The sequence below is a fragment of the Crocodylus siamensis genome, chromosome 9, assembly GCF_052110815.1.
Source record: "Crocodylus siamensis isolate JL-2025a chromosome 9, ASM5211081v1, whole genome shotgun sequence".
NCBI classification, from domain to species: domain Eukaryota; kingdom Metazoa; phylum Chordata; order Crocodylia; family Crocodylidae; genus Crocodylus; species Crocodylus siamensis.
The window spans coordinates 47,960,045-47,983,769 of record NC_143403.1 but is presented as its reverse complement, the minus strand read 5'-3'; the positions used below and the strand labels follow the sequence as shown (position 1 = coordinate 47,983,769).

Sequence of the window (23,725 nt, the reverse complement as noted above, 5' to 3'; positions counted from 1 at the left end):
GCTGCAACAGAAGTAATGCCGACAGAAGATCAATGTCGAAGGACTCAAGGACCCAATCAAGCGAGACCTCTTCCATCAGCACCTCAATGAAAAACTGGTAAATTCTAATTAACAACAGTTGAAAAATGTCAGTGGCACTTAGGATACTTTCAAGTATGCTGTAATCAGTGCATGGAAAAAGACACTTGGATTCTTTACCAAGAAACATCAAGATTGGTTTGATGAGAATGGCCAGGAGATCCAAGAGTTGGTTAACTGCAAGCACAAAGTGTTTTGTGTTTGGCAGAATTATGTCAACTACAAACAAAAGAAATCTCCAGCAAGCCAAGGCAGAGGTCCAAAGGAGGACCCACGATATGAAGAACAGATGGTGGGAAGACAAGGTGAAGGAGATTCAACACCTCACTGACATCTATGAGAGGCAAAGGTTTTTCAATGCCACCAATGCCGCCATCTGTGGTTCAAGCACTCAGGGACCAACCCCCTTGAGACCTAAGGAGGGGGGAAACCTAATCAAGGAAAGGGGAGCCATCAATGCCAGGTGGAAGGAGTATTTTGAAGACCTTCTCAACCAGGACTGTTTGTTGACGCCGGGACTCAACTAGCTGCTCTTGTGCTGCTCTCGCTCAGGTGATTGATGTTACGCACCTCTTGGACTCGCACCTCTGCCTGAGCTGGTGACTTCTGCCCGAATCCTTGACCCCGTGCTCACCTGCCACAACTTGATGACCTCAGTGTCTAGGGCTGTTCATCGGGTGTGCTTGTTAGCCCTAAGGTTCCTCCCAGCAGTTATTCTTGGGGCTCTGCCACCCCTACACCCCAGCCTCACGCCTCCTGTGTAGCGGCAACAAGCTGGTTGGTGTCTTGTTCCTAGGACCCTCTACTGGGGCCTGCTTGGGCCCCTCCCAACTCTATCTGGCCCACATTGTGGGTCGGCTACCCTCCTATACCCCTTGGGCCTGGGGTAGAACCAAAATCAACAAGAAAGGAAAAGGAAGCCCAAAACACAAAACCGGACATACTGGCCCTTTAACTACCCCCCCCCCCCCCCCCCCCCGCACTTCACCGGGACACTGGCTGCCTCATCCCCTTAGGCACCCAGTTCCCTGCCTACTCTAAGGCACCTCCTGATCCAGTGGCGATGTTCCCTCCAGTGACAATTCTCCCTGGACTCCTCACCGTCCCTCTCCCTTGGGTCGGATCTCTCTCAGAGTGCCTTCTGCCATCCCTCCGTGGTGATCCCGGTGTCCTCCTGCCACCTTGTCTGCAGCATCGCCGAGATGCTCCTCTTCGTCCTCCTCACTTCTGTCCCGGCCGTTCCTGCTCTCCGGGTCCTATGCCTCCGCTCATCTCTGCTGCAGGGACCTCAGCAGCAGCGCTCTCCCTCCTCCTGCTGGCTCCGCAGCGTGCACCACCATTTTTAGCTGAGCCGGCCAGCATTCAGCGCTGACGTCACCAGCTGGCTGCAGCTGTATAAACAGGCGGCTGATGCACCACGCGGGTTCTGTGTTCCGCCCTCCATGTGCTGTTTTCCTAGTTGCCGGTGAGTATTCTTGTGTCCCAGGACACTGTTGCTGATGAGAGCGTTCTCAACTCCATCCTGCAACACCCTGTCAGAGACAATCTCGGAATCCCTCCATCCCTTGATAAGGTGAGGAAAGCCACTAAGTAGATGAAGAATAACAAGGCATCTGGAGCTGATGGAATCCCCACTGAAATCTTCAGGCAAGGGGGAGAGGAGCTCACATCACAGCTCCATGCCCTCATATTAATGATGAGGAATGATGAGGAAATCCCAGGTGACCTCAGGGATACCATGATTGTGACAGTCTTCAAGAAAGGAGACAAGTCCAACATCGGAAGCTACAAAGGGATCACCTTGCTGTTCACCACAGGAAAGATCATTGTGAGAACCCTCCTGAACCATCTCCTTTCACTTGCTAAAGAGCTCCTCCCAGAATTTCAGTGTGGGTTTAGGGCATCAAGAGGCACAACTGACATGATCTTCATAGCTCACTTACTGCAGGTAAAATGCCAGGAATAACATAAACCTCTCTATGTATGCTTCTTTGACCTCATGAAAGCCTTTGACTGTGTTAGCCAAGAAGCACTGTGGAGGATACCAACCAAAAGTAATCATCATAACCAAGACTACCCTGACCTCAATCACTGAGTTCCAGTACTCTGATGATGTAGTCTGTGCTCATTCAGAAGCAGACCTTCAGGCAATTGTCAACACGTTTACCGAGGCATTCTCTGCTCCCACTGGGAATGCAGCGCACATGGAACTTAGGCAACCTCCTGAGATTAAACTGACCAGCCCTGCAGTGGCAGGAAACATGGAGTCAATTAGCCACAAGGCTCTGGGAAGAAATCACGGCTCAGAGGCTGAGAGACATTCTGGGATGCCTCCTTGCAAAACTTCTGGCTGTGGAGTAGCACCAGAGCAACAGCTGTAGCACTTTATGAAGTTCTTCATCAAGGATGGGGCCTGAATGTGTATATAGTACTGAATTAGACATTCATATTAGGGCAGGATTTGTAGTGCTTCATGTGCGTGTCTTTTCATATGCTTAGGTTTCTCAAAGGGCTTCAGAGATTTCATAGACATTAGGGCTGGAAGGGACCTCGGAATGTCATCGGGTCCAGCTCCCTGCCCCAGGGACATGAAGTCAGCAGGGGTCATAGGATCCCAGCAAGATAAAGATCCAAATTTCTCTTGAAGGCGTTCAAAGTAGGTGCTTGAACCACCTCCAGCAGCAGACTATTCCAGGCCTTGGGGGCTCAGACAGTAAGGAATTTCTTCCTTACGTTTAGCCTGAAATGGTCATGGAGAAGTTTGTGGCCATTTGATCTTGTCACCTCTTGGGGTGCTCCGGTGAACAGACGTTCCCCCAGATCCTGGTGAGCACCCTGATAAACTTATAGGTGGCCACCAGATCACCCCTGAGCCTGCGCTTTTCCAGGCTGAAGAGACCCATAGCTCTCAGCCTCTCATCATACAGTCTGTTTTCCTGATCTCTGATCATGTGTGTGGCTCTCCTCTGGACTCTCAAGTTTCTCCATATCCTTTTTGAATTGTGGAGCCCAAAACTGGACACAGTACTCCAGCTGTGGCCTCACCAAGGCTGAGCACAATGGGAGAATGACATCCTGGGATTTGCTCGAGAAGCATCTATGGATGCAGGCTAGCATTTTGCTTGCTTTACTAGCCACAGCACCACATTGAAGGCTCATGTTTATCTTGTGGTCAATCATGACCCCAAGTCCTTTTCGTCCGTTGTGCTAGCCAGCGTAATGCTGCCAAGTCTATAAGCATGCTGCAGGTTTTTCTTCCCAAGGTGGAGAACCTTGCATTTTTCAGTGTTAAACATCATCAGGTTCTCATCTGCGCATTTCCTGAGACTGTCAATGTCAGCCTGAATCGCCCTCCAGTCTTCAGGTATGGATGCTTTACCCCAAAGTTTGGTGTCATCAGTGAACTTGGCCAATCCTCGTCTGACACCAATATCCACATCATTAATGAAGATGTTGAATAGTGTTGGCCCAAGGAAAGAGCCTTGGAGGACCCCACCGGTCACAGGGCACCACGATGATTGACTTCCATCAACCACCACCCTCTGGGTCTGACCATGGAGCCAATTCCCCAGCCAGCAGATTGTGGTGAAGCCAAGGCTGCACTTGGACAGTTTTGCCAAAAGATGATCATGGGATACCAGATCGAAGGCTTTTTTCAAGTCGAGATATATGACATCAGTCTCTTCTCCCTTGTCCATGTGATAGGTCACCTGGTCGTAAAAGGAAATAAGATTGGTTAAGTAAGACCTACCTGCAACAGACCCATGCTAGCTATCCCTCAAGATGTTGCCATTGGCCAGCCTGTTAAGAATGGCCTCTTTGATAATCTTTTCTAAGACTTTCCCTGGGATAGAGTCAGGCTGATGGGCCTGTATTTTGCCAGATCCACTTTCCTCCCTTTCCTAAAGATAGGCACCACATTGGCCTTCTAATCTTCGGGCACTACACCAGAGCACCAGGACCTCTTGAAGATCCATGCCAGGGGCAGAGCTATGATGCTTCCCAGCTCCTTGAGTACCTCCAGAGCTCATCAAAGTCAGCTTTCCTGAAGTTGAGGACTTCTGTATTGCTGACTGACTTGCCAGCTTTATGGTGGATGGTGAAGGTGATTGTCACGCTGCTGTCCGATCGCAGCGCAAGGGACCGGAACGGCAGGGTTAGAAGGGTCATTTAGCTCTCTATGGGATGGTTAATGCGAGTCCAGCTCACGTCGAGCTCACGTTGCCCGATAGGAGGTGGTGAGGTGATAGTCACAGAGGCAGAGAGTAGTTGAAGGTAGAGGTTTGTTTACTCACAGTGAGCATTGAGGAGAGAAAAGAGATGCAGAGAAGTAGACTGCTAATCATGTTGGGGCTGGCAATGAAGTGGCGTTCAGCAGTTGCTAATCATGAACGGGAGGTGGAAGCTAGGTGATCAGGCTAGTGTCCCTTGTGATAATCAAAGTGGGTGATGAACAACCTCGCTTGGGTGCGGCCGTGCACTCCCTTATATCACTTGGGAGACGCGCTCAACAGTGAGTTGGCTGTTTTCACCTATCACTTCTCAGGGTTCTGTGTTCAGGCCTTATTTGGTGTTGCAGACCAGCCGACCTCACTTATGTTGGTGACGCTCTGATAATGAAAGTAGTGGTATGGCAGCATTTGTTTTACCCTTTTGTGATGGTTGTGGGAAGGAGGGCGGGGCTCGCCATCTTGGTGCCTCGCGCATCGATGCCACCATTATGGTGTGCGTATGACAGTGATCAGCTCATGGTTGCTGTCACCCAGTCCCTCAGCTTGCCCATCAGAACTGGGTGGGACACTGTGTCGAAGGCCTTCTGGAAGTCCAAGAAGATGACATCAATTTCCTCCTTCACATCTAAGCTCTTTGTTACCTGGTCATAGAAAGAGACCAGGTTAGTCAGGCAGGATCGGCCTTGCACGAACCCATGTTGGTTACCCCTCAACATCACTTCCCCTGCAGGGCTCTCACAAATGTGGCCCTTGATAATTTTTTCAAAGACCTTCCCCAGGATAGAAGTGAGGCTGATTGGCCTGTAGTTGCCAGGCTCTTCCTTCCTCCCCTTCTTGAAAATAGGGACCACATTGGCCCTTTTCCAGTCCTCAGGGACTTGGCCCGAGCACCAGGAGTCCTCAAACAGCCATGTCAATGGCTCCTCAATGACACCAGCCAATTAGGTTGGGCAAGTCATTTAACTTTTTTGTGGTATATTCAAACTTGGTGGGGATTAGCAGAGCAAGGGATTATTATGATGATGATGTTATTCCCTACAAAGAAACTGCATGGGAAAAGCAAAGTAAGGTTACAAAGGTTAGCACTCAGAAGACAGGAAATGCTGGAATTATGGCTGTCCTTCAGTGGAATTCCTTCCCCAGGCATGCATCCATGTGTCCAAGAGTGACATCTTGCTCCAGAAACACGTACTTTCCAAACAGCCTGCTGTGGGCAGACTTGTTTCAGAGGATTTGGGGGAGAAACACCCAGCCAGTCAGTGCCATGAGTCCAACATGTCTCTAGCAGACTAGTATCAGGCCTTCAACATCTTATTTAAATGCAGTTACTCTGGAATTCTGCTTCCCTACGTGCACCTCAATGGCAGGTATGTAGCTGGAATACCAGGAATTTTTTGCCCTACTTCTGCGTTGTGGATGTTTAAGTGTGTACATGCAGACTGAGCGTCTTTGGTAGAGCTTTTCCCAACATAGCTGTGTAAAACACCAGAAACTGTTCCCCTCAAATGGCATACCCACAACCAGCAACACTTGTCAGAGGAGAGCAGACCTGCCCCAGACTCTGCCCTGCTCACATGCTGTGGTGTTGTGCAGCAGATAGAGCAATGCCTTTGCCTGCATAGCTGATCTGGCCTCTGGAGATTTCTCTCCAGCAGGTGCACGTGGGCCTCTCTTCGGTATTTCTGGTAGGGCTGGGGCCATATGCTTTCTTGGTACTGGCAGTGTGTGGCTGATGGGCCATGACCAAGCAGTGTACATGGAAGTTCACACACTAATGCTTCCCTACATCCTTTAGGGCTGCAGAAATTATCGGTTTTCAACAAAGAGCAGTTTAGGTCCTGCCAGACCAAAGGAGGAAGTGAGCTTAGAGTGGAAGGCCCATCATAGCAAAGTTCTTGCAGTTGGCCCCTCAAATTTAATCTGGGACTGTTAATAAGAGTATCCCATTTGATAGAATTTGTCAGCAAAGGAGGTAAGGGAAGACAGCTCTGTGGTGGGTACAATCTTGCCCTGTCATGCTCTCTTATTTACAAGCACCAGTCTTGTGTGTGATCCCAGATGAAAGCAATCTTGGTTGGACCCAGATCCCGAGGAGAAGGTAGCAGTAGGCACAACAAGTTAAAAGGGCAAGGTTGCCAGGACAAGGGAGATGGACGCTTAGTTTGACCAATGCCGGTTCTTCCCTCTACTTTCAGCACACAGTACAAGAGCTAGAGTCACAGCGTGGGGCCCTGGAGAAGAGCCAGAAAGAGGCACAGAAGCTGGAGTCCCATGTGAAGGAGACTCAGAGCAAAGCAGATGAAGCCAGGTACCTGAAGGGGAGATGTGCATATGGCAGCCTTGGTAGGCCAACTATAGATAAGGAATAGGAGATTGTGGATAGGAGCTAATGCTGTTCTCACTGACACCAATGGCCAAATATGCAGTGAGGTTAGTGAAAGCAGGAGCAGACCAAAGAACAGAGCGTGAGCTAAGCCAGGTAATGATACAGGGCATCTTGTTTGGCAATACACTAGGTATATCTAAGGGCCCCAGGACATGTGCAGATGGCAACCTACAATGGGGTACAAAGATTAGATGCTGCCATAGGTAACGCTCCCTCCTGATGCCAGCAGCCCTTGCACAGCCCCAAGGAGCAGTTCATGCTGGGACTTGTCTTCATTCAAGCTCAGCCTAGAAGTGACAATGCAGTGGGTGGTTCTAAGAGGTCCCTACTGTCCCTCTTGGGGTGATGGTCTCTCCCTGCCATAGGGTGGACCTGATGCTGCTCAAGCAGAAGTCTGACTCATGCCTGTTGGAGCTGCCAAAGAGAGAGGAGCTGAGCATTCGAAGATGGCATCGCTGTGCCACACGCAACAACCAGCTGGGAGTCTTCCAAGAGGTGAGAAGGGGGCTTGGAGCACAGCATCAGATGGGTCCCACATGGACTTGGTGCAGATGGAAAGGGGAACAGGAGGCAAAGGAGAGAAAGTAACAGGAAAGAAAGATGAGCCTGATGGAAGGTTTTGGAAGGAAGGGCAAGTCACATTCCTCTCTGAATCATGCAGGAACTGTCCCTCAGTGTACAGGATAGAGGCGCACCATTGATTTCCATGGGCTTGAAAGTAGCATTGTGGGTTTCAAGAGCCAGGTTGTCTTATTCTCAGCCTGTTTCCCTCACAAGTTGCCTCAGTGGTGCCTGAGTGGGAGCAGCTGAAGATACATGTGCATCACTTGGAGGGCAGCTTGTCCCCCCTGACCTACCAGAAGCTGAAGCAGCAAGGGGACAGAACCAGAACAGAGGATCTGCAGGAGGTAGGGGAGCTCCTGGGGCTCACAGCAACCCAGGGGTTGCTGCCCAGTGGAAAGTTTCCTAAAGCCCTGCCTGCCCAATGTCAAAGGAGGCACTAAGCACTAGACTGCCTAATGTGAATGAGATTTGGGACTGGGTGGTAAACCTCAAGACATTGTCCATTTCCTCAGAAGCTACCTGCCTAGCCATCATGTCATAATATTGTTATTATTCATCATGCATTTTCTGGCAGCCACCAGGAGCACCAGTTATGGGCCTGTGCTCCTGCCCCCATGAGGTTACATTTTACATAATTAGCTTTTACCAGCATAGTACCAGAGAGGGTTCCCTTGCGAGGCAGTGGCTGTTGCTATGGAATACAGTTCTCCCAGGGCAGAGTATATACCATAGCCACCACCCAAGATTTTTTTGGCGGGAATGAACCAGACTCTCATCATTGTGAGCTAAATAGCAGCTGGGGGAAATATAGTTCAGTCCAGTTCAGACCTTGGTTACCTTGTTTGTGAGAATTGTGCATGTTCCTTTGGCTGCAACACCTGAAGGCAGCTCAGAACAAGTTGGAGGAGAGAACAACAGAGGGACTGGAGCTACAGAAAGAGACAAGGCAACTGTGATTACAGCTCAGGAAGCTTAAGAGAGCAAAGGAATCTCAGGTTTAGGTGGCATGTCCTCCACATTGGTTCAGGTAAGAGGAGTTATGGCAGGTGGCCTGTGCAAAGCTTAACTGTCCCCTTCTGTATGTGTCATCCCTTCTTCCCTCTTCCAGAATGTATCCATACACTTTGGCCCAAGGGTGCCCCCTGATCCCTGTGCAGGCCTACTGGGACAGTGGTTGCTTACCTCTGCTCAGGAGATTTGTGGAGTGCAAGGGAAAATGAGATGAGGCTGACTGCCAGAGAGCCTCCCTAGCTGGCATATGTGTTGGCACAGGCGGAGGGAGAAAAAATTATTTGGGGGGGCTGAACGTGTATACACATGCGTGCACGTCACCCCAGCAGATAAGTCTTTGGGGGAAGGGGTGGGTGGAGGGAGTGGGGCTGGGGCTGGGGCTGGGGCTGAGGCAGGGCCAAGACCTGCATAGCTGGGGCGGGTGCAGAACAGAGCCATGAGTGGCTTAGAATCATAGAATCATAGAAAGAAGGACTGGAAGGGACCTGTAAGATCATCAAGTCCTGTACCCTGCCATGGGCAGGAAGTAATTGGGCTCAAAGGAGCTCAATGAGGTGTTTGTCCAACCTTCTCTTAAAAACTGCCAGGGATGGAGACTGCACCACCTCTGCTGGAAGTGTGTTCCAAATTTTAGTTACCTGTATGAAAAAGAAGTTTTTCCTTATGTCTAGCCAAAACTTTTCCTTGAATGGCTTGTGTCCATTGGACCATGTCCTCCCAAGGAGTGCTCTTCTGAGCAGTTGCTCTCCTAGATCCTGGTGTTCTCCCTTGACATATTTGTAAGTGGCTATCAAGTCGCCCCTCCACCTTCTTTTGCTCAGGCTGAACAAACCCAGATCCCAAAGTCTCCCCCAAGCTCTTGATCATGCGACTGGCCCTTCTCTGGACCCTTTCAAGCTTGTCCCCATTCTGCTTAAAGTATGGTGCCCTTGAACTGGACACAGTACTCCAGCTGTGGTGTCACCAATGCCAAATAGAGGGGGAGGAGCACCTCCCTGGATCTGTTGGTGACACATTTGCTGGTGCACACCACAATTCTATTTGCTCTGTTAGTGACTTCATCACACTGGCAGCTCATATTCATCCTCTGGTCAATTGACACCTCCAGGTCCCTTTCAGATGCAGTGCCAGCCAGTTGACCACCACCCATTGTATAGATATGGTGACGGTTCTTCCTACCCAGATGAAGGACCTGGCATTTGTCCCTGTTGAACCTCATCTGGTTCTGTTCATCCCATAGATCCAGCCTGTCAAGGTCTTCCTGAATCCTTGACCTGTCCTCTGATGTACCCACTTGTCCCCACAGCTTGGTGTCATCTGTAAATGTAATACACTTTTCACTCCCTCATCCAGGTCATTAATAAAGATGTTAAAGAACACAGGCCCAAGCACTGATCCCTGGGGTACACCACTGGAGATGGCCTTCTAGGATGAGGCCATCCCATCAATTACCACTCTCTGGGATCGGCCGCTGAGCCAGTTGCCAACCCACCTCTCTGTAGCCTGGTCTAGGCCAGTACTCTTTGGCTTAACCAAGAGGATTTCATGGGAAACAGTATCAAAGGCCTTGCTGAAGTTTAGGTAGATGATGTCCATCTCCTGTCCCACGTCCAGATGATTAGTTACCTGATCATAAAAGGACACCAGGTTTGTTAGGTATGACCTCCCTTCTACAAAGCCATGCTGGTTGCCTCTCAGTACCCCACCAGACGCAAGCTTGTGGTTGATGGCCTCCTTGACAATTTTTTCAAAGATATTCTCCAAGACCAAAGTCAGACTGACCAGTCTGTAGTTGGCAGGGTCATTCCTCTGTCCTTTCTTAAAGATGGGTACCACGTTCATCTTCTCCCAGTCGTTAGAAACCACTTCTGAGTTTCATGACTCCTCAAACAGTCTCTCCAGAGGCACTGTTATAAGCTTGGCCAGCTCTTTCAGCACTCTCAATTGCAGGTTGCCTGGCCCAGCCAGCTTGAAAACATCCAACTGATCTAAGAGTATCTTCACCAGTTCTGGACTGATTTTATGTGGACTGCTGTCATTACTGCATTCTCGGCACCCCTGGTCTGGTCACCAGTTTTCACCTGGTCTGAGGAATGCTGATGCAAAGTAAGGGGGGTGCCTGGCGTGGTGAGGAGGTGGTGGCTCCTACCCCTGCACACACTGCAGAAGGGTATGGGAGGTGTGTATCCCTGGATCTGCGTGTGGAGCGGAGCAGGGCAGGCTGCATCTGTGGGCTTGTGCTGGGGTTGCACTGGACTGTTTCTGGTGGGATGGGGTTTGGCTGTGCTATGGTCAGGGTGGGTGCCAGCAGTACTGGGAGCAGGGTGGGGGGATAAGGCAAATTTTGGGGTGGCTGCACCTGCTGTCACCCACCCCCAGCACAGCCTAGCCCACTGCCAGGAAGAGCTTGGTGCTGCTCTGGCCCCAGCCCACAGCTGCAGTCCACCATGTCCCATGCAGATCCGGGGGGCACATGCCCCCTGTACCTTCCCAGGGTGCGCGTAGAGCTGTGTCCTCTGGACGAGCCTCTCATGGCTCCATCCCTTGCTCCGCCCTGGTTGTGTAGTGCCTGCCCCTGTCCCAGCCCCACTCCCTCCCTCACTCTTCCTGCAGCAGCCAGAAGCCTGCGGCTGGGCTGCCTTGAGGCCCTACTGCTGCACTGCATTCGGGGGGCTAAGCCCCGTTAGCCCCCCACCTTCCACCACCTATATGTGTTGGGTTCCCAAGGCCAGGGGTGGAGCCCCATTACTGAGTGAGCCTTCCAGGGCCCTTCGAACATTCAATGGTGTGAAATGCTTCTTAACTGAGATGTGGACATCTGCCCTCATTGGCCATTGCCAGAACCACCCACTGGTCACTGCAGTGCAGTGTAGTGGAGCAGTAACACACATGCTAGTGTGTTCTTAACTGTTTTAATGCACTAAGTGAGTAGTAGTCTTTGCAATTACTCCTTTGTTTTTCCTTTGGTCTGTAGTGTGCCTCTGATCCTGGCATGCCCCCCAGTACTGTTCTTGTCTCCTCTTGCACCCCACATGCTCCCTGCTGCCTGGTTCCCTTTCTTTCCAGCCCTACCACTTCAGTGCCTTGTTCTTTTCTTCCCTGGCCAATCCTTTTCTGTTAGTGGGTGATAGGTTTGTTCCACTCATGGCTCTGAAATGACCCCTCACCTTCCAGTATGAATAAGTGGCAACTGGCAGAAGCAACTGGACTGGCTCTTCCCCCTCATTTCCAGCTACTGCTAACTGGATGAAGCTCAATAATGATAAATGCAGAGTGCTTCATCTGGGGAGAAGTAACCAGTGACAAGAATATAGGTTAGGAGGAGATGTCCTGGCCAGCATGATAGCTGAAAGGGACCTCAGGGTTATGTTTGATCACAGGATGAATATGAGCCGCCAGTGCGACACTGTAGTCAACAGAGCTAATAGCATACTGGGATGCATTAACTGATGCAGGGCTAAAGAAGTGATGCTTCCTCTCTACTTGGTGCTAGTGAGACCCTAGCTGAAGTACTGTGTCCAGTTCTGGGTGCCGCACTTAAAAAAAGATGTGGAGAATCTTGAAAGGGTCCAGAGAAAGGCCACAGGAATAATTAAGGGCTTGGAGGACAGACCTTATGAGGAAAGACTAAAGGATCTGGGACTGTTCAGTCTGGGGAAGAGAAGACTGAGTGGGGACTTGGTGGCCATCTATAAGTATGCAAGAGGTGATGGGGAAAAAACTGTTCTCTAGGGCACCCCAGGGGAGGACAAGGAGCAATGGCCATAAACTGTTAAAAGGATGGTTTCAGGAAGAACTTTATGGTAAGGGTGACCAGAATCTGGAATAGAATTCCCAAGGAGGTAGTGCAGTCTCCAACCTTGGAAGTCTTCAAGAGGAGACTGAAAAGACACTTTGCTGGGATCATTTGATCTCAGCAGTATTCTTGCCCAGAGCAAGGGGGTTGGATTTCATGATCTTTCAGGGTCCCTTCCAACCCTTAATTTCTATGATTCTATGGTACTTTTACAGGCTTCCTCCCTTGCAGTGAGGGGCCCAGACACCTGTAAAGGCAGCTGGACTTGAGAAGGAGGAGGCAATGCTATGTGACCAACTTGACCTCCAATGGTACATCCCCCAGTGGCATCCCCCTTCTCAGACAAACCTGTCATGCATATCAGTTCCTCCCTGGGGATAGGTTTCTATTCCAGCTGGACAGGTGAGCTCAGTCTGTGATTAAGAAGTGGCATGTGTCACCAGCTGGTGCTTAGCTTGGGAACAGGGTACAGTCCTGCTCTGGTACCTGGAGGGGCTCAGCCATGCTGGGTCTTTTCCACCCTTGAATGGTTCTGTAGTTTTCAATGAGGCACTAGTCACTCCTATGCCCCATTGGAGTGAGGGGGAAGGGGAGAGGGTTTGTGATGGTGACACAAGTCTCTGTTCCAGAAGCAGGAGGCTGGCCTGAGAGAACAGAACCAGGCCCTGAGCAGGCAGAGCCAACCACAGGTAGTGGAGCAGGTGGTGAAGATCTCTGCTCTAGAGAAGATCCTGTTGGAGAAGAACCTGGAACTGCAGCAGTTGCAAGAGGCTGTCTCTGCCCTGACTGTGGAGAAGGAGTCACAAAAATCTGCTCTGGAAAGCCTAAAGGAAGAACATGAAAGGCAGCTGGAAGAGGTGCACAAGGAGAAGGTACCAGCTCTAAGCAGCCCAGCCTGAGCCAACAGAAAGGCAGGGGCTTCCCTTAGTGAGTGAGGAGATAGGGGGGTCCTTCCTTTTCTGATGTTCTTTCTCCTCCTGTTTAGTTTAAGTATATTTATTAAAAGCTGCAGACCTGCTCCAGCTACATGGGAGAGGGACTGTCCTGGGTGTCCTGGATGTGTTCACATCCTATATTCGGTCCAGCTACTCCTGGCTGCAGCATATGCAGGCATTCTTTGATGGAAAATCTACCACTGTGCAGTTCCTGGCTCTTGAAACCCGCAAAACAATGACACAGGCAGCAGAAGGGACCTTAGGGAGTTCTCTTTGGGTTTGGCCCTGAGCTAGATGACAAGGATGCTATTTCCTATGCTTATAGGAGCTGGCATTGGCTCAGCAGAGAGAGGATCTGCAGCACCAGAAGCAGCAGGAGCTCCGAGAGGTTTGTTCTGCATAGATGCACCTTGGCATCTTCAGTCCCTGTGGAATCTTGAGGGTTGTATTGAATCATAGAATCACAAGATGGGCAGTGACCTCACGGGTCACTTTGTTCATCCCCTGCAGAGATGCAGGATATGCTGTTCCAGAAACAGAGGTGGTATGGTGAGTGGGCCCCATCATGTCCTCCAGTGATCTTGCTTTGTCTGTATAATGCAGCTGCAAAGTACTGGGAGGAGGTGGCTGCATGAGAAACCAGCAGCAAGCGTGCATCCCCCAGTAGCATCCCCTTCTCAGGCAGGCCCATCTTCCATCTCAGTGGGTGCATCTACATGAGATGCTAACTGCAGTAGCCAAATAATACTGTGCAGTAGTGTATAGCACCAATGGTGCTAATATGCCACTGCACAGTGTTATTAGGCTACTGTGCAATAACAGCACTTAAAAGGTGTTTGCAAATGCTGCTGCACAATAACTCTGGTTAGTGTGCAATTACTTAGTATTTGATTGTACAAGTACTAAATAAATGTGCAGTAACCACTGTGCAGTAGTGTCTCATGTAGATGTGCCCAGTGTGTGGGGATGGGTATGTTCCAGCTGGGCAGATGAACTCAGCCTGGGATTAAGAAGTGACACTCCCCGTTCTCATTCTCATCTGCTCAGTTTGCAGAGACTCTGGAGCAGGTGAAGGATGCAGCCTTACAGGACCAATCCTCTTCCTTCCAGAAGAAAGTGGAGAACCTCACCAGGATTATGGAGGTGAACTATGCCCCTCAGATTGGGATGGGGAGTGGATGGGTCATGGTACAAGACAAGGTAAAGCAGGTCTCAGTGGGATGTGTGTCATATATTTGCAGGTTTCAAGGACAAAAAGGACCATTATGGCCATCTTTTCTGGCCCCCTGTTTGACACAGGGTAGAAAGTCAACTACGAACAAACAGGGGTGTCTCATCCCAGAACAGAACAGGAGAAGGGGCCATGTCCCCAGTACCATTGCATCTATTGGCAGGAAAGCCTTGACGCATGCGCTCCAATTGCTTTACATCCTTGACTTGGTGAGGTGACTGCTATGGTCACCATGTAGCATCCATTCCCCAGGCAATAGATGGAGGTGTTGCCCATGTGTGGACCGGAGTTCGTTGTAAGGGCCAGTATAAGAACATGTCTGGCATCTTCCTTCTGGTGACCTTAATTTTCTTTATGGATAGAGGCAGATGAAGTGTTTCATTTTACCATACCATGAGGTTACAGATGGGAAACCTGAGGCATGGAAAGCAGAAAAGGACAGGCCCAAGGATAGACAGAGAGTCTGAGGCAGAGAGAACTCATTTTCCCTGCTGCTCAGTCTCATTTCTATCTCTGAGACAGCAGTCCCCTCTCACTGCCTGCTCCTAGGACTTGGAAGGCTGGGATGCCTGGGCTGTGGGTGAGAGCCTTAATTCAGAGCGAGCTGTCTGTAATAACAGAATCTAAAACAGAAATGCAGTGGCCAGACCAGGTGGATATTCAATTAACAGTGTTTCCTTTCCTAATAGGGGATGGAAGTGGGAAAGCAAGCTGTTTTGTGGTGTTCTGGAGATTGCCATGAAGCAGTGGTGGACCTGACAAAGGTCCAGGTCTTCATGGAGGCTAGAGGCGTAGTGGAATCACTGAGGCATAAGCCTGAGTGGGGAACTGCACTGACACAAGAATGCTATGACACTGGTGTCACACCATCCAGAGCTCCTGTGGGGCACAATACTAGGAGTGCACACAGCACACTGCCCTCAGACCCATCCAGCCCAGAATGATTGAAACCTGAGGACAAGGACTAGTGAGGCAGCTTGTTCAGCTCTTTACTGTTCTACCTAGGCCCAAGATGCAAAGCTTCACCAACAGCAAGAAGCCATGAGGATGCAGAAGGAACATACCCAGCAACTACTCAGAGAGTTGAGGGCAGAGGCCAAGGAGACGGTACAGTCCTCTAACCTTCAGGGGGAATGGATGGCTCAGGAGACTGGCTGTGTGGTACAAAGCCTTCCCCACAAGGGCAGTAATTTCTATCCCACTCTCAGACAATAAAGCTTGAAAGCCAGTATGAGGTGGCTCCAGGGCTGAAGGGACCTGCTGTCATCAAGGGGAGGAGGTGGGGGGTATACTGTAGAAGTCGCCGCTGTCCCACGATCAACCTTGGAATCATATCTTTGCTGGCAGGCCTCTTGTGGAGAGGCTTGGGAGAAAGGCTGATGGATGAAGGAGGCATATTCATCCAGGGGATGCTCTTCTTTCTTGGGGTCAGACTCCAGTATTGTTCCCATGATATAGCCATAGGCTAGATCAGTGGAAGACTGCCCTATCCAGCTCCAGTATTTTATACATCTATGCTGCTCAGCAGTATTTTTGGGAACTTCCTGTGGGTACCAAAGCTTTTCAGCTCACCAGTTTAGTGTATTATGGTTGTGTTCATTTCTCATTACCTGTTCTTCTTCCCAGGGGTAGGGTTGTGTTTACACTCATGTGGTTCTGTATGATCCCAGGTTCAGAATGCCCTGCTTCAAGGGCAAAGTAAATGGGAAGCCAAGGAAAAGGAAGCACTCCAGATGCAATGTGAAACAGTGGAGGAGCAGAGCCACAGAGTCCAAGCGGACCTCCAGAAGGCCCTGGAGAAAGAGAGGAGGAAGGGATCAGCTTTGCAGACTAGGATCCTGGAGCTCCAGAAGGTTGGTGTCTCCACAAACCATCTACAAGCACAAAATCTGGCTGGAGGGATTTATCATCTGTAGAAATTAAGTTAGAGCTCTTGGGTCTCATTCCCATTTAAGCAATGGCTTGCTTTGTGGCTTTGGCAAATGATTGCCTCTCTCTGCCCTCCCTATCTTAGGTTGTTAAATGGGTTCTTACTGAAGTATCTGAGCACCTCACAGTCTTTAATGTATTTAGCTCACAACACTGCTGTGAGATAAGGCTGGGTTATTATCCCCATTTTACAGATGGAGAACAGAGGCACAGAGAGACTAAGGCCTAAATCCTAGTTCACTTCACATGCCTGAATGGCATACACACAGCTGCATAACTGCAACTGCAGTTCTTAACACATACACACAGCATGAGATTCAGCTCTGCATGTGTCCACTGATTGTGCTCAGCAGGGCTGTGTTCTGGGCAGAGGCGCAGCAAAACAGGGTGGCCTAGATCCATGCATAAGGTTGCATAAGTCCCCAGACTTTAGCTGTGTAGAACCTGTGACTAACATGTGTGAGACTCCAGAAAAGGAGAAGGGCTCTCTCACCTTTTGACCCAATAGCCTAGTTCAGGGGCAGGCAAAGTCCAGCCCCTGGGGCTGGGTCGGGCCTGTAGCGGACTCTGTTTCCCAGCAGCCCCTGGCCATGTCACTGTGGCTGGTTTCCATGGAGACCTCAGCAGCAGTGGGTCCTGATAGTGCAGGACCAGGGTTGCCATGGAGACCAGACCCAGCAGTGGCAGAGCACGCATCCAGGTGGGGAGCTGCTTCGGGCCAGGATCTTGTAGCAATGATAACGGGGTCCAGAGCCAGGGCAGAACTGCGATCTGCTGCCTATACACCCTGGGCAGGGGTGTGCAGGCAGCGGACTGTGGTTCTGCCCCAGCCCTGGACCATGCTGTCACCACCACAAGATCCCAGCTCCAAAGGTCATTATTAATAACAGAGAAGCTGAGGCCAGGAGGCTTTGTCTAGACTCAGGTTTTTTGGCCATGTTGTAACATGTTGGTTGTAACATATTGTAATATGTTGAATCTCTGGGAGATCCATCGAGGTCACTCTCTGGACAGTGTCAACAAGAAGGACTTTTGTAAAATAAATCAGTGTTGTTTGCTTCTACTGTTCATAAACAGTATGTATCATTCTTCAAATGGCCATGCTGAAGGCTGAGGTGTATCCCTCTTCTCCCATAGCTTTGTGACAGAGACCCTGAATCTCAATATCAGAAATTAAATCTTCCCCTTCCTCAGATCAGGACCAATTTGAAGAACTGGAACCAGATGGGATATTTTATACTTCCTTTAAAAAAAACCTTATAATGCTGAAAACTAGCCAGCAACATACTCTGCAGTTCATGACTGGTTCTGTAATCCTTATGAGTGGACATAAACTGATAATGATCATTTTAAAAACGAATTTACAAATATTACTTAATTAATTGTCTCTTATAGGCCCTGTCAGGGAGATCAGTAATAAAGTATTATCACCCCCATATAATAGATGGGTAAATTGAGGTTTGAAGCTATTCACTGATTGCCTGAGGCCACACTGTGCTCAGAAATGGAATCCAACTCTGTAGCCAATGGGACCTCATGCATCTAGAGCAGGGTCAGGCAATTATTTTGTCTGGAGGACCACTTAACAAATTCTGATGAGCTGTTGAGGGCTGCAAGGGCTGCCCCGCCCCATGACAAGCACCCCGCCCCATGGTCACCATCTTGGGCCCAGAAGTCCTGTCCTCTAACCCCTTACCTTTGCCACCAGAAGTCCCTCCCCTTGCTCCCAGAAGTACTCCTTTTGGGAAGGGAGTTTGCCATCTTGGAACCAGAAAAAAAACACAAATTATATACTAAAAGTCAAATCATCCACAATAACTTATTTTAATTTTATTTAAAAAAATATTTTTCGCCTGATTTGTGTGTTTGCGCTGTGGATATATCAGTGATTCCATAATAGCTCAAAACAAAGTCTTCCTCTTGTATATTGCGGGGAGGTGGGGAAGATATGGAAGGGGGTGAGTAGGTGTGGGTGGGTGGATGTGGGGTTTATGGGGGGCCTGTGGGTGTGTGTGTGGATGTGTATATATGTGGAGTGGGGGGGAGAGTGTGGGGGGTATGTGCGGATGTAGGTTGGTGGGTATGGGTAGCTTGTGGGGATGTGTGGGTCTCTGTGTGGGTGGGTATGGAGTTTCTGGGGGTCTCTGAGGTGTGTGGAGGGAGAGGATGGCTGGGGGGGTATGTGTGAGTCCGTGTGTGCTGTGGGATGGATGTGGGTAGCAGGTTACATGGCTCCCTCCAGAGGCAAGCGCATGTGACTGTAGAGGGTGTGGGTGGGTTCGGTGTTTGTGGGTGTGTGATTGTGTGGGGTAGAGAGTGTGGCTGTGGGTATGGTGGGATGTGCATGGTAGCCCCCCTGCAAGTGCCCCCCGAGCCAGTCAGTACCTGTCACTGCCCTGCAACAGCCTGGAGCTGGCACACCCTGTGGCACCTCCTTGTCACCGCCAACAGTGCGTAGCCCCAGCACAACCTGCATCCAGCACTCACCAACCTGCCATGGCATGTCCTGCAGCCCCTGGGCATGTAGCAGGGCTGGGGCAGCTCCGCAGCTGAACTGCCTTTCTAGGTAGCCTGGGCAGTGCATCTCCTTGTGGGTGCCAGCATCATTAGCCCCAGCCTCTGGTACCAGTGAGGACAAGTGCGCACAGCCCTGACTCAGCATGCCCCATGCCTGCTCTGGATTTGCCTGTTCAGGCTGAGCAGTACCAGCAGCAGTGGTGCCGAGCAGAAAAACTGTTGCTTGGTACGGGGAAAAAGCAGCTTCCCCCTCGCCACTGCCAGACAGTTGTTGCTGCAGCCAACCGGAACCCGCACCACCTGCATCTCCATCACTGCTGCCTCTGGGCTGCCCACTGGGGCAATGGTGACAGTGCAGAGCAGCTGCAGGGCAGCCGAGAGGTGGCAGTGATGGAGATGCAGAGCAGCCCAGCATGGCGTGGGCTCCAGGCAGCTACGGCAAGAACTACCTGGCAGTGGCAAAGGAGAGGAGCTGCTTTTCAACGGCAACCGGAAGGAGCTGCCACTGCCCAGGCTTCCTAGAAAGGCAGTCCAGCTATGGAGCCCAGCCCCAGAGGGCAGCAGGATGTGCCATGGCCAGGTGGCACCAGACAAAGCTCCTCTGTGGACCAGATCCAGCCTGCAGGCTGTATTTTGCCCATCCCTGATCTAGAGTCAGTACTAAGCAATGGGCAGTAGCTGTGTCAGGCACTCTTTTCAGCCTTGCCATGTGACTGAGGGCTGAGGCAGTGCATTGTAAAGGACTTCCTTCAGATACAGAGTTCTTATTCTGCCCTGAGCGTGCAAGTTGGCTTGGAGATGACCCAGGATGTCAGGGCAAGGGCTAGGCTGGGCTAGAGTGATGCTTTGTTTCTAATGGCTTGTGCTACAGAGAATCCAAGACCTGGAACTCCTTACTTGCTCACTCAAGCAAGAGAAGCAGGTGGCCCTAGAAGACCTGCAGACGTTGCTTCAGGAGGAGAAAATGGAAGCGTTACAGAAACTTCGGGAGGAACTGGAGCAGGTGGGAAGACAGATATAGGAGCTATCTAAGGAGGCAGGGGAAATTCTTTGGTCTCACATGCCTATCACTGGGAGTGAGGTATGATGAGTTAAGAGGCACAGTGTCAGGGGAGACTCTATTATGAGAGCCCCAGTGGCATTGCTGGCCAGGAGGGAAGCTGCTGGCATCTGACTGATTTGCCTGGTTACACTGGCAAACTGGGCTTTGCTGACAAACTGAGCTTTGCTGAGCAGGGTATTTTCTTGGCCCTCCCAATGGAAGGGATACAAACATTCACCTCAAGCAGTAGCAATCCAGATGTGCTGCCCTGCACTGCTCAGAGCCTGTTGCCCAGGAAGAGCAAGTGTTTGCTCATGGGTGACTGTGCCTCTTGTGTCAGGTGGGGCGCACATACCCCCCCGACACCAGGCAGCAGCCTGGGAGGAGTGGTCCCCCGGTGGCTAATTGCATTGACTGGGGGTGTCAGTGGGGGGTCCCCTGGCAGCTGACCTCACTCACCAAAAAGCAGCCATGCCACTTCCGGAAGCAGCGTGGCCACTTTTGTTGGCAGCCCCACTACCCGGCCAGTGCTTACAGGGGGTGGGGAACCCTGTGCTCCTGCCTGTCCCTCTCCCCGTCACCTAAACTGGGAGTGTGGCCTGACAGGGGATGCACCAGCACTCTCAGGGGGTGCACATGCACCCCCATGCATCACTACTGTGTTTGCTAATGTGCTTTTTCTTCTTGTGGTTATGACCCTAGGAGACAATACAGGAGCGTGACCAACTGAGAGCAAGGCTGCAGCAACTGGAGGAGAAGCAGTGCGTCTTGCGAGCCAAGCAGGGTGAATCGTCTTTCTGGGAGCAGGAGGCACTGTCCAGTGCTGAGTGGGCTGAGCACTCAGTGGCCTGGGAGATTGGCTTGGTGTGCCAGCACCTCCAGGACTTGCTGCCTGAGAGAGCCAGGGGACAGAGTGCTTTCTGGATGGCAGATAGGTGAGGCCCTTTAACCCCCTGGTTTCTGTCTCTGGAGGCCCAAACTGTTTGCTTTCTCAACCTTCACAGCCACAGCATCTGATGGAATGAGCTTCAGCCCGTGAAAGCTTGTGATTAGATAGATAGATAGATATACTTTTGTTAGTTTAAGTGCAAGTCTATCCTGCCTTCACCCTGCACTGACCAATAGCCAGGCAGACTCAGCTGCATTTGTTCTGCTATGCATAGGTGAATCTGAGGCCAGCCAAAGGCCTAAGTAGCACACAGATCCTGCTTATGGCCAGTGGTATAGGTGGTACCTAGGCCTTGGGCTGCCCTTGGCTCTCAGCTCAGGGCTGAATTTCACTCTTTATATCTGGAAAGACTTTGTGCGAGAGCTTGATTCATGTATCCCTATTGCTTCAGGGTGAGAACTGGTGGCATTTCCCATGATCAGGGGGAGCAAGAGGTTGCTAAAGGGCTCTTTACTCTTGTGGCTGGAACCCTAGGAGAAGGGTCACAGGACTGATAGGTTGAGCGTAATGCTGCCACAACTGGGACAGAAACAACACTGCCAGGCCCTTCAGTCCATGCTTTGGTGTTACTACTTGGGGAAGCAGCTTTTAGTTATGTAGGCAGTTCATTATAAAACATGGATCAGATCTCATAGATCTCCAGCAGTGTTGTCCCCAAGACAAAGATCCCTGGAAAGAATAGAGGATGAGTGCTTCAAGTATAGACCCTGCTAACAATGTGGTGCTCAGTCACCCTCTATTGTCTGCTTTGAGCCCCTTAGTTCAGAACAGTGGTAGCTCTTTCTTTCTAGTCCAGGCAACCCAAGCTCAGTCCTAGCAGACCTACTGTTACAAGGTGTGACCCATGCAGGGTGCACCCTCATTCCTGGTTCTCTTCCCAAACTTCTGTTTATTTTATTCAGGAGCCCATCTTACCTCTCTCCCAGCCATGGCCTCCAGATCCTCCGTGGACTGAGGGAAGAAATTCAGCACTACCTCAGGGACTTGCAGCAAGAGATAGAGGCTCAGAAACACACCATCCTTCAGGTCCAAATGGAAAAGGTAATGCAAGTTAATAGGCGTACAGAGGAAATTATTGTTCCTTGAAGAGCTCATTCACTGCACAGCCATACCCTTAAAATGAGCTATGTGGTTTTCTGTCCAGTATTAACTTTGCTGTTTTTCTGGCCAGGATCAGGGTTCTAACTTTCTTTGCCTTAAGGCAGATACTGTGCATTACAGGAGGCAGTGGGGAACCATCCTCTCTTTGCAGCACAATTGGCCAAAAGCACTGTGGCCTTTTCCTTTTCCTTTTTCTGCAGCACTGGGGACTGGTCACTGCCTGAGATATGGGTCTGTGTGCACCCTACACCTGACCCATGGGTAAGAAATCCTTTGGCCGCCCTGTTTGTTTAGACTGTCTGGTCTTCAAAGAACAGACTCTTTCTCATTCCTGCATACAGCACAGAGCACAACATGGCCACCATCTCAGTTGGGGCATTAAGGCATTGCTGGAAAAACAATCATACAGGGAAATCTAACAATTCCTGTAGGACCAAGAGCAACTCTTGGGCTTTTCTGCAAGCTTGGCATCTCTGACAAACTGTCATAAGGTTGTGCTCCTTAGTATAGCATCATGGTGAGGGTAACCTGGGAACATGACTGTGATATCACTTAAATCCAGGCACAGATTTCTCTGTGGAATTGAATGGGCCACTGGACAATGCCTTCAGTGCTATGTTTCCCTTCTGTGTTGATCACACTGATTCATCTTGATTCTACTGCCCTCTCCTGAAATGCCCAATACAAAATGGACCAAATCAGGTCACTAGCCTCTGGTGTCTTTCAAGGATTGACCTCTGTATAGAATGACAAGCAAAGAGAAAATAAATGTGGTTCCTGGGGTTTTCTAGTGCCAGCCAGATAGATGTCCACAAGGAAGGGAGAGGAAAGGGAAAAGCCATTAGTGGCTATCCTTGTTGCCAAGACACTGCCCATCAGTGCTACATCAGAGCAGATAAACACCAGGGATGCTGTTTAACTTGCCCTGATAGCAGTGAGAGCCCTCTGTATCTGCAGAAATGGGAGCTGAGGCAGCAGCAGGAGCAGCTTCATTTAGAAAAGGAGGAAGCTCTGGAGGCCCTGAAGGAGCAGCTGATCCAGGTAAGTCTCTTCATGACCATGGAGTGGTCCTGCGTAGGTGGGGCTTTTCTACTCTTTGACCCTGTCCCATGCATCTGAGTCCTATGCATTACTCTTCAGCCAGGGTTCTCTCTAGAGTTGAGCAGGAACTGTTCTTGGCACTACTGTCCGCCAAGAGATGCTAACACTGCGGTGAGCCGTCCCCCTTCTGCTCCTCTACAGGACCTCTGTAGCAATGTGTCTAGACGTCTAGCAGGCTGCATTTCCCCACCCTTAAAATCACATGTTCTGGGGCTCAGAAATGGCTAAGAAGGTCTCTGCAGAAGGCCTGGGATGTATTCACCCAGGGAAGAGCTATTTAGGTTCCCATTCAGGGGCAGAGGGAGGAGGTAGCTTATACTTCCCTGAGTTGTCAAGGATCCCATCTTGCAGTCCATGTTCTATGCCTTCCTCCCCTGAATCCAAGAGATGAGCCTGAATCTGACCTGCCCTCCCCAGGTTTTGAGGAACTTTTGATTTGGGTCCATACACTGCTGGCCAAGGCTATCTATGTCTAAGAGCTAAGATGTGATAAACCCCACAGAGCCTGGCTTCCACAGTCTGCAGGGGGTATATGTGTGGTATGTAAATCCTGTGGTTGGCTGAGCTGAGCAGTTTGCTTTGCTCATCTTATCCTGCAGGAGCACATCCAGGAAATTGCCACCCTGCAGCACAGTCAGCTAAAGGAGGCTATGGGTGAAAAGCAGTTGTGCAAGGACAGTGAGCTGTGGGCTATCCAGGGAAGCTGGAAGGATCAGATGGCCTGCAAGCTGACCCAGAGGTTGGAGAAGGAGCTGGATGTGGAGATGGAAACGTGAGTGATGAGAGAGGCCAGGGACTCCCAGAGCTTCCAATATTCCAGCAACTTGGAATAGCTGAGGAGGGAAGGAGGGAA

General features: G+C 50.4%; 1 protein-coding gene across 1 annotated transcript in view; it reads left to right on the top strand.

Moving 5' to 3' along the window:
• Positions 1-23,725, top strand: part of LOC149857501 (uncharacterized) — an 83,903-nt gene that overhangs the window by 42,207 nt on the left and 17,971 nt on the right. The window contains exons 10-21 of the mRNA XM_090063953.1: positions 6,506-6,618; positions 7,062-7,191; positions 12,697-12,939; positions 13,328-13,390; positions 14,050-14,145; positions 15,239-15,340; positions 15,904-16,086; positions 19,551-19,682; positions 20,424-20,656; positions 21,573-21,711; positions 22,729-22,812; positions 23,472-23,644. Coding sequence (XP_089920079.1) covers positions 6,506-6,618; positions 7,062-7,191; positions 12,697-12,939; positions 13,328-13,390; positions 14,050-14,145; positions 15,239-15,340; positions 15,904-16,086; positions 19,551-19,682; positions 20,424-20,656; positions 21,573-21,711; positions 22,729-22,812; positions 23,472-23,644 — 1,691 coding nt within the window. The remainder of the gene's footprint in view (positions 1-6,505; positions 6,619-7,061; positions 7,192-12,696; positions 12,940-13,327; positions 13,391-14,049; positions 14,146-15,238; positions 15,341-15,903; positions 16,087-19,550; positions 19,683-20,423; positions 20,657-21,572; positions 21,712-22,728; positions 22,813-23,471; positions 23,645-23,725) is intronic.